The sequence below is a fragment of the Bactrocera oleae genome, chromosome 6, assembly GCF_042242935.1.
Source record: "Bactrocera oleae isolate idBacOlea1 chromosome 6, idBacOlea1, whole genome shotgun sequence".
In the NCBI taxonomy this organism is placed as follows: domain Eukaryota; kingdom Metazoa; phylum Arthropoda; class Insecta; order Diptera; family Tephritidae; genus Bactrocera; species Bactrocera oleae.
This window is the reverse complement of record NC_091540.1, coordinates 49,134,459-49,145,818: the sequence shown is the minus strand read 5'-3', so window position 1 is coordinate 49,145,818 and position 11,360 is coordinate 49,134,459. Positions and strand designations below refer to the sequence as shown.

Genomic DNA, 11,360 nt, shown 5'->3' with positions numbered 1-11,360 from the left:
AAACGGGGGTGTTATGGAGCTGGTAAATTTAATACTTCTGGTGTTTTTCTTACCGCTATTTAAGTAGTTTTACGCAGATCCGTTATATGAGGGGTATTCGTGGTTATTCGTTCGGTATTCCGATTTTATTCGTTTTTACACTGTATGATGAGGTACGACAGAAAACTCTTAAACCTTAATTTTTAATAAAAGTCACCGTTAGCATGGGCAGATGCACGGGCGGACGTTTTCAACTCCCCGCGTCATCCTTACCGCTTTTATACATATAACACCATAAAAACTTTTATACTCTGTGTTGCGTGAGAATAAAAAAAAAACACCTAGTGAAGCGAAGTCCTTACCAGCCCGTTGAAAAGCAGAGAAATTTTCTTACAGCGCTATATTGCAATCCTCCTCCAAAAGCGGATATACGATGTATTTTAAGAGAATATCTAAACGGTCCGATACAAGATGGTTAAAGATTGCTCCAGTTTTTTTTTTGTTCGGTGAACTCTGTTCGAATACATTAGGTAAAACTGCTTGTTCTTTCTTTAGTGACTTGGCAAATTTTGGAAGAGCTTTGAATATTACTTATAATAAAATAAATGATTTACGCTTCGCTGTTACATCAAAGTAAATTTTGTTATTCCTATTACGTGGTCGCGGGATCGACTCATCTCATATTTGAATATTCAGCTTTCCAGACATTTTTTCGAAATGGTCAGGACGACGTTTCACTTTTGTCGAGTTGGTGTGATATCTTCTATCATTTAGGTCTCCTTGGTCTAGTTTAGTTTCATGATCCTTGTAGCATTAATCAACCTATTTGCTGAAGATTTAAACAATATGACTAGCCTGCTAGGTATACTATTTAAAGAGATTTTTATGAGATGCGTACAAAACTGCTCTTGTACGAGTAGTATTTCTTTATGTATTCTTTTCATCTTCGCGTTGTTCATTCATTTAGCTAACACACACACTTTCCTATTCTTTTGTAATGTGGATTACTCAAGTCTCAAACTGATCTATTAAATCTAAATAACAAGTAGATGTCTATATGCATATATATTTATATAATTTATATAATTTCTTTATTTACTTAATTTTTTTTTTTAACGATATCTCAAATGTTTTATTATTCAAACTAGAAAATCCAAATAACTAAAAAAAATTCTTTATAAATAAGTATTATAAATAGTAGATTATTGATTTAAAGCTCTTGATCTCATAATTTCGTATACTAAACCGTTGCAAGTTTAATTTGACAAGTCCTCGTCAAGGGTTTTATTTCTTCTTCAAGTTCATATAAACGACTTTTGTTTATGGAGTGCTGACGTTGGCCGACAAATCGAAGCTCCTATAGCTTGAAGACTGTCCGCGCTTTTGTATTATATGAGTAACTTGTTAAATACTCGTAGGTTGAACAGTTTTGTCTGCTACAATAGAGAATGCATTCGCAGAAAAATCACAAGACAACTCTAGTTTTTCTCCTACAATCGGTGGTGGTGGGCTTCTTTTGTTCCTGGTAAATGGTTCGAGTTCTGATTCAAGATTTTTTTTCGATTGTTCAGATGATATCAAGCTATACTTCTTCTCTCTCACTTGCGTTCAGGTAAAACTCAAGGATCATACCGCTGTTGTGTTATCTATGAACGGCCTATAGTGATTGCCTTGTAATTTACCAGAAACAATGACTTATTGAACTTTTCGTCGGGTTAATTATTCGTCAAACACTTTTATTTACCTTGTTACTAAGTAAACTTTTCGATCAGGTATGTTGATGTAAGTTTGAATTTTAATGACTAATAATAAACTTGTGTCAAAGAATTGTTTACAAAATATTTGCCTTGTTATTAATAAAAATACTTTGTTAAGCTTTGCATTCGGTCGGCAATGACCGTTATTTTGTTATGCATTGTAAGGAATAAAAACGCATTAAAATGCTCGTACTGTAACATTTTTCTTTGCTTAAGCCATGGTCTGCCTAGTAGTTGCGATCCAAGTCGTCATGAAAATTGATGAAAACACTCCGAACAAAATGTTGATTTCAACAGGCTTCCACATTGTTGCGCCACCAACCAACCTATCTACAAAAGGTACAGCACTGTGATACTCTGTGTACTCGTCGTCTGGGTCCATCAATGAAATCGCAGAAAAGACGGTGTTATTATTAAACGGCAACAAAGGACGATAACTGTAGATCATTGGTGTCTTATCAACCGTATAGATTTTTCGAAAAAGCTCGATCTAGTTGAAATTTTGTGAAAGAAAGAGCGAGAAAAATAATGAAAACTAAATTCTTGTGGTACAGAACACTAAAATATTCCAAGGGGTTTACAAAGTTTTATTATAAATTTATGAACGGTGAGGCTATCATTTTTGTTATCGTAATTTGACTAAGATATCTAGCATACTGGTATGAAGCAGAAGGATGAAAAACGCTATATTGTGAATATACAAACTGGGTAGAAATCAAGCTCACTAACCGATATGAAGCGAATCAAACAGAGGTGCGAAAATAATTCTATTGTATATATGGAGACTAGAGGAAGGTCTAGATGGGATTAAACCATTTTTGATACTTGAACACATTACCCCAAGACATTTTGGCCATATACTTTCATTTTGATAACTAATATATGGTGCATAAAGTGTATTAGATGTAGAGATTTAGTGGACCGTGACACATCTATAAGTTTTTGTGTTTGAAATGTTCACATGTTTGAAATATTACTGAAAGATTTTAAGATTTGTTAATTACCGTTCGCCATTATACCAAATCACGCAAAGTCAAAAAGAATAGCACCTCCTCGAAGTAATTTCGGTATCTAATGAAATCTACATATGGATCTAACTCTAAAAATATGTCGTCAAATTGACAATTATTCCCGCCGGTTCTATTATGGTATATCGAAATTGAATTCTCTGAGACTCAGCGTTGGCTTAACTCTTACGCATATGTAAGAATACTTACAACATTAAATTCATACCTGTTTTTCAGAAATATAAATTGGGTATTTGAAATCAATCCATATAACATCTTCACTGCATGGTGGCGTTGTCAATGAACCGGTATAAGTATAATAGTGATTGATTTCAGAAGTAATAAAGCCCCACAACTTTACTGGACTGCGGAACTTGGCGACCGCACCTGGTCTGACAACATTCTCTATTATCTCCATCAAGGGATCATAAAGAAAGCTGCTCGATTTCGTCACCTAAAAATAAAAACGCAAGAAAATCATAAATTTCAACCACGACACTTTTGAAGAAATAAATGATATACCATATAATTATAGGCTAAAACTGCCACACCGTTACTTTCCTTCGCTGCTTTGGCGAGTGTTGGGTATTTGCCATTTCTGAAAACCATATGCAACTCAGCTGGAAAAAAGGCAGTACTGGTGCGATCCTCACTATCAAATGTGTCATTGCCCATCCAGTGAAAATATAATTGTTCGTAAATAAATTTCTCATTTAGCGGTCCTCCCGATATAGCTGGATGATCATCGACATATGTTAGCCGAATAAAAATGGTGTCTCCATTATTTATAAGTTCAGCAGTTTTTGGTTCCTCCTGAAAGCCCCATATTGCAAATGGTGGATAAGTTTGATTAACTATGTCCACAGAGTCAATATTTAGTGGATTAGGAAGTTTGCCAGTGCACTTGGCCACTGTAAAAATTAAATTTAATTATTAGGTTAGTAAAGTTAATAAAAATATTAATAATTAATATAATTAATATGAAGATTTATTTATGTACTCGTAGCTGATGCGTTCTGCAAAACTAAATTAGCGGTGGGTTCTATAGAATAATAACCAATGCGGTAACATTAAGGTGAGAGTAGGGTTTAAAAATTTATGTGATGCATAATATCTCAAGAATGTAGTTTTTAAATTTTATGTCAGTTGGAGTTTTAGATCAGATTTTAAAACTTTAAAAACGTTTTTCCCAAAACTCGTGTTTTCAAAGTCGGTGCACCTCATAACTTCCAAACTACTGCACCGAACGTTTCGAAATTTTACACTCTTTCTGTACATAATTTACGAGTAACGATGGAGGCAAACAGTTTTTATATTACAATTAAAGTTTTTCGCAAAAAATCGCGTTTTTTCCTTCAAATTGTTCCAAAAAAATGAAAAATTTAAATTTCGAAAAACCCTCTCGACGTTACCACCAAATTATTTTTTTTCCGAGACACGTTCGAATAACATTGTCATTGCCGTATTTTTTGATGTTTCTTCGTAACAATTTTGCATAACATTATGTCATACTTTTATGTAACATTGGTCGAATTAACCCTACTCCCCCCTTAAGTCTAAGTCCTTAGCAGACATTTTAGGACTGTGAGGCCAAAGCGTTAACTGTGCTTAAGATGTTTCTATTATACATCAATTGTTGTTTAAGACTTCTCTCGCTCAAGACTTTTTTGTTGCCTAAAAAGTGCACCCAGTTCCAAACTCTATGCACAACTTATATTATATTATATTAGAGTTAAGTTTTAAGTAAAGGGCGTGGTGGTAATCAGATTCACACACGAATCATGATTGTGATTCTATATCGATTATTTACGAGTAGATAGGAAAATAATGTATGTTAAAGTTTAGCCCAAATTAACTTTGAAGGTTGCTGGAATCTCCACAGGCATTCCATTGCCAGAGAGATCTTGTATCATATTTAGTCTCTCTGCTGGTTTTAGTAATTTCTGTTTATAATAAGGATTCAAGAATATTGCGGTAGTACCTTCTAAAAGGCGCTGAATGAAGTGTGGTTTGTGAAACAAGTTCTTCAACCCTTCAGTTTTTTCATATACACTAGCGGACTCGACAGACGTTGTCCTACGTCTTAAATGTAAACTTTTTGAAATTAGCTGTAACAATTAGACCGTTTTGATGAACATTTTTATTAGAAACTTTTTACAATATTTAACCAGAGAATGTAAATGAGTAGAGAAGGAGCAAATGTTAAATGAAAACTTTTTGAGTACTAATTTGTAATTCCACAAGAGGGAACATCGAAAAGTATAACTTCGAAAAAAAAAAATACACCACACAATATGCGAAATGCTATAAATAGACACAACGAATATTCCTATATGAAAAATCGTTGCGCATACCTATTTAGATTTATGTTTTCAATTTCTATGATATGACAAATTTATAATTATGAAAAACCTTTTGAATTAAAAATCTGTATTACCGGTAAAAACCCCAGAATTCATAATAAAATAAACATTTAATAAGCTAGTTTTCTAACTTATGTATGTGCGTTGCGTAAGCAATATACCTATTAAACAAATGATAATAATAAAACGGTGGCTAAGCGGCCACATTTCCACTTTTGTGGTGGCTTAGGTCGTAAGCGGGAAGGGGTTAAGCGCAATCCGAATACGAGCCTATACGTTCGAATCCTAAAACGAATTTTATTTAATTTTTTTATTTTATTAATTGGAGTCTAAGCATATCATAATTCAATTTCTTTAATAGCATATTTTACTTCCTGAGATAATTAAAATATATCAGGAAAATATAATATGTTCATATGTTTAGGTTTATTGAATATTTCCTTATTATGCGTATTTACACAAATGTGATAATCACACATACATTCTTAAATACACGTACGCTGCTGCTTGCTTCTTCTTGCCCCGCACAAGCAATGACTTTTGTCCACGCTTTTTGCTTTTTGCGAGTTGAACGATCGCAGGCAAGGAGGGATTGGGGCGCACTGCCACATAATTATTTCAGATATATATTTTATTTATCGAATTTAGTTTAAAAACGATTATAGGTATGAATTTATTGGTATTTATATTTTTACATATATATTAATTATATTACGAAAATAAATCATTAATGCATTAGTACTTTTCAATACAAATTAAGCAACATATTAATATATTATGAATCCTCACTTAACACGCCTCTGTGTATAGTGGCAAGCCAACGAAATAACGGCGAGTCGCGCAGACATTGTGTTGTTGAAAGTAACCAAATGACGATTTTGTCAACAAACATACATATATACATATGAGCTCGCATACATATTGACACCGAATTTTGCGCATCGTGGCGGAGTTGGCAAAATTTGTTTCAATCGACAATTTTGCGACAATGTCGAACGGCTATGTTGTCTACTTTGTCATATGTAGTATAATATATGAAAATTAAAAAACAAAAATATTAAATCGGCAATGACCCAAGTTGCCATTTTTCTCTTCTGGAGTAAACATCAGAAAATTCTTCAACTTCTGATTTTTAGAATCACCATGAAGAAGCAGCTTTTGGGCAACTTGTAGAATATGCTCGTTCTTATGAATGAATTTGTTGTTGGTGTTATTTGAATGCGTAGATATATGAATGAATGAATTTGTTCTTTTTGTATGAATATATGGCATATTACACATTACATACATACAAACAGACCTTGACATATTCACGTTTTTATGTATGTAGATATGGATATGCAGGAATGAATTTTTTGTTCTTGTAATTATGAATCAAGTATATGGCATATTAAATTGTTTGTATGTATACAAGTCATAGTGCATACAAACAGACCGTGGCAATTCATCAATACTATTTTTAGCTGCTTTGTACAAACGAAGTGAACACTAACTGGTGGTCAAATCAAAAAATTTTATACTTACCTATGTATTATCAAAACCTCAAATATTTAACGAATTAAATGCAAATAAATTAATTTTTATTTATTTATATTTTATTAATTAATTTATTATTTAATTAAAATAATAATAAATTATACTTATAGGTATTTCTTAATTATATTAATCTAAATAAAAATCTGAAATGGAAAAATAGAAAACACTGAAAATAAAAAAAAAAACAAATGCATATAAGTAATTTTGTTATTTAAATTGTAACGATAAAACAAAAAAATATTTTTAATTGCACACGATTTGCGAATTTGCCTCCTCTTCAACCACAAATTCTCACACGATTTTTTCTATTTACATAGATTTAATCAATAATTCACCTGTTTTATAAAACTAGGCTCATGTGCAATAAAACTAAAAAAACTACACTACAACTAAAACTAATTATAACTAATTTCTACATATATAATACATTTAACTACTTAAATCTTCTAAATTAAACTTATTTAAACCTGAAAATATACAAAGAAGAGCTGAAAATAGAAGAACATCTAAATGTGGAAGAAAAATGTATAAAATATTAATAAATTTGTTTTAAATATGTATGTATATGATATCACTTACACAAAAAAACACACCTAATACCTATTGCCTTCAATCAATAGAATTTTAGATTAAAATAAGTGCACCATAATCCCTATTTCTTATATATATTTAATTTTTTTTGTTTACCTATTTTTCGGCGTTGCACATTATTTTGCTTCTTTTCTTCAGCCAGCCATTTCGCATTTTTATACAACAACACTGTTACTAAGGACTTTAACAGTTGTTGTCGGTGGACCAAGCATTCGCCAGCTTCTAAAAACCATTCTGGAAAAACGTTTTTAGTGCTATCATCTATGGCATCCTCGATGAGCTCTCGAACTCCATAGTAATGCGCATATTTTCCGAATAGCTCTTTATACCACTTCATCTGTATCCGACAAATTTCGAAAACTCTGTCAGTCGGATTTATTAGTCGCAGATCGGTGCAATCTTTATAGTTCTTAGAGCGTATTAAAGACTCGGAGTGCTTATTTAAATCTCCTTGAGTCTTCAACAGCTCTTTTGCACAGTTATCGCATCTGGACTTGCAGAGAAGTTTTTGGTATATCGAGTATCCAGTGTAATACCGCTGTACTTGAAGCTCCGCAGTATTTTCTTCGGTTTCTGCAAAGTGCTCATCGGGAATGTCAACTATATCAACGGCATGTTGCTCGGAATCATCGAGGGAGTTATGATCTTCCTCGCTGATATTCCAATCAAGATTCAGGTCGTCATCGTCTTCGCAGTTTGAGCCTTTATTATTAAATCTGCGTCTCAATATCTTCATTGAGATAAGACGAGCGACTATGAATTGAACATCATAGGCCGATGGATGAGTATTTATCCCCTGACTAGCCCTAATTTTATAAAAAAAGTTTTCTAGCGCGTCTTGATTTAATTTTCCTAACAATATAAATTTCACATCTTTGTAATTATCAAAGATATCTTTGGATAAATTCATCATTGCTGTCAGGGTTATGATAAACCCTGATAAGCATTGAACATTTATATTGTTAGGAACCTGGATATGCGAAATGAACTGCAGGTGGTCCTTCAGCCTATCAAACTTTGCCGAAGTGTTTCGCCAAATGGGACACCTGAACGGGTTCTTGCTGTTGAGCACCTTGCAATCAAGCTCATCAAACAAGTCGTTCATACGTTTTACCAACATTTGTGTCGCTTTGGCGCATTTCAATATATATGCATCCGTGCCCAATAATCCCTGCCTGAATGCCATGTCGATGCCAGCTGCTACTGAATTGCTGAGCACCTGTGTAGCTCTAGAAACGCTCATTTTCTCGAAATTATTGGGATATATGTGGGAGGATGTCAACTTCGGACATATTTTAAAATGATGACTTGCACTATCGATTGCATACAGCTTCCTTATAACCTTGAAGCTAGCTATGCCATCGATAGTTTTTAAGTCGTGCTTCAATAAATTATTCCTAACTGATTTAATCAAATGGCAATAGTCATATAGGCAATGAACTTTTTTGCCATTGATTATAAAATATGGTTCGGACTTTGTAACTTTTAAATTATTATATAATCGGACATTCACGGAACCTTGATCACAAATGATCGCTTTTACACTGAGTCCTATCATTTCCAAGACTTCAATGTTTTTCTTTAATATTACATCTAAATCTACTGCGGTCAGCCCTCCTTTTGCCACATAATACGAAATTACGTATTTCCAATTAGATGCTATAGCTTTCGCCATAAAAAAGCAGCATTTGTCGGCAATATCTAATTCCCTATTGCCGTCTCCCTTGTCAACGAAACCATCGATGACATCCTTACTTTTATTATAAACGAGATCTTTTTTAATTGTAATTTCATCAAATATAATTACACAGATCCGTTCGTGTTCGGACATTTCCCCAACAAGAGTTTTCAAATTACCTATAACCCTAGGATCAATCCCTGCCACGACATATCTAATTGGGCGCCAGCGCAGTAGAGATTTTGGATGTGGCAGCGCAAACTGAAGATCATCCCTCAAGAAGTTATATGCCTTCGTTGACATATAATTAATATTTTGCGCTAAATTTTTTTGATCTTCAGTGTATGTATTGATTGTACTGACAATCATCCTAGCAAAATTTATTGCATCCTCAGTAGCATCTTTAGATGCAATAATTGTCCTATTTTCTAATTCAAATATTTTTTCTTTCAAAATCCTATTCTCCTGCCTGAGCGCATTCATGCGTTCATTTTGCTTAAGGGCATTCTGCTGATAAGCCCGCACAATCCGAGCGCAAGATTCGCGGTCACATTTTGAGGAATCGAGGTTGAAGGAAACACTATCTTGTTTACGCTTCACCTGGAGATCCGAATATAATTCGAATTCCTCAAAACTTAAATCTTCCCCCGCTATCTGATTCCTACGTGAGTATTGCCGCTTAATAGGCAGAAGGACCCTGTTTGAAGAAAAGCTACTGGAACTGCCTGCATTTTCGTAAACAAATATTTTATGCTTAGGGATAGCTCCTTCCTTAAGTCTATTATTTGTGACATAATTTGCATCAAAATGACAGTCACAAATAAACAACTTTTTACGGTCGGAGTATGATGCACTTATTTTTAATTCTAAAACCCAGCTGTTGAAGGCAATCTCATCTTGTGGGAATGAAAAAAGGATTTTTTTTTCATTCGATGGACATCCTTCAACGCAGCAGGTTCGCCTCTCCGTTTTCGATTGAGTAACAATATCAATCGAATTTCCTATCATATTAATATATGTATAATTAATAATATTGTTCAAAATTGAACATGTGCGTTGGGACCAAAAGGGCCACTTATACGGCGTGCAACAATAAATTTAGGTTTATTATTTTACAATATAAGATAAGATAAGATATGTAAGAATAAATGCACTTGAAAACAATTCCATAACATGTAGCATAAACAATGTGCTACATACATACGAACATACACACACACACACACATGTATTTAGTTGTACTTATGTACAATTTATTGTAAAAATATTGTAAATAGTATATAAGCGATGCATTTAACAAAATAAAATTAGAACGAAATATTTCTCAGCTCAATGACGTCTTTTTCTGTCCCCCACCAGAATTTCATTGAGTTTAATAATTGGTATTACAAATCAATTATAAAATATTTTATGTTTATATACATAATGTGAATATACACAAAATGTCATTCGAAATGAATGCCCCCAACAGCAAACAAAACGAATACATAAACCCCGATAGGCACACATACATACAAGTACATACATACAATACATACGTGCATATATGCTGCATCAATATATATATATATATATATAAAATCACCGCAAAAGTATTATTATATTTAAATTTGTTACTTACCAAGATTTAGTGTGGGTACAGCTCCAATCCTCAATCTTTTAGCCCCCATTGCATTTTCTGCGAAATGCGCAGTACACACAAACGTGTTTGAGGGGGCTATGGGTGCATTGTCGAACCCCAAGTTTCTTCTCCATAAAAGTGCAATTTGTTCATTTTTCGGCCAAATGAACAAATTGCACTTTCTACTGTCGTTTTCGCACTCGCGCACACAACATTTTCGCACTCGCGGCATTATAAATTTTTTAATTATTATTTAATTAAAATTAAAATCGATTTAAAATTTAACACCCGCACCACAAGAAGCTTTTATTATAACTGATGGTTTGGAATTTCGTTTCTCTCTTTTACTATTCTTTCTTTTATATTTTCGCACTTACCCAATTTGAATATTTTTTCAGTTAACACCCATTCAAGTCATGAAAAATTTATCCAACAGGTACATCAATAGAGGAGAATACCTTCCTCTTCTGATCTAGTTAGAATTTTTGCAATTTGCCAATGGTCAAATCCCACCCACATGCCAAAAAATTTAATAACAATTTATATTTTTTACATTTTTTTTATTTATATTCCTTTTTTTAAACTATATTATAAATACTTTACTACTATTTATATTTATTTATTAAAACATATAATATATCCTACATATGTATATACTTGGGTACATATGCACATTTGATTCTAACATTGAAATTTCATTTTTTCTCCTTTTCTATTTAGATGCAACTTCAAACCAATTACAACTATTTTCTGATTTGCATTTATTTTGGCGCAATTTCACACCAAATATTAGCTGTATTTCTATTTTGGCCGTTAAAATATGACCAA

At 33.0% G+C, this 11,360-nt stretch overlaps 1 protein-coding gene across 1 annotated transcript; it reads right to left on the bottom strand.

Moving 5' to 3' along the window:
* Positions 1–1,752: 1,752 nt before the first annotated feature.
* Positions 1,753–4,134, bottom strand: LOC106626457 (carbonic anhydrase 1). The gene is made up of 4 exons (XM_036362416.2): positions 3,744–4,134; positions 3,266–3,654; positions 2,970–3,197; positions 1,753–2,226 (listed from the first exon to the last, which is right to left on the bottom strand). Coding segments are annotated over exons 1-4 (897 nt in total). The 5' UTR covers positions 3,745–4,134; the 3' UTR covers positions 1,753–1,947.
* Positions 4,135–11,360: the final 7,226 nt, after the last annotated feature.

Bases quoted from the DNA above. Each gene is read 5' to 3' on its own strand.
- LOC106626457 (XM_036362416.2), bottom strand. The intron at 3,198-3,265 runs GTATATCATTTA...TTTTATTTTTAG, and splicing joins TTTTAGCCTATAATTATATG to GTGACGAAATCGAGCAGCTT. The intron at 2,227-2,969 runs GTATGAATTTAA...AATTTCAACTAG, and splicing joins TTTATATTTCTGAAAAACAG to ATCGAGCTTTTTCGAAAAAT.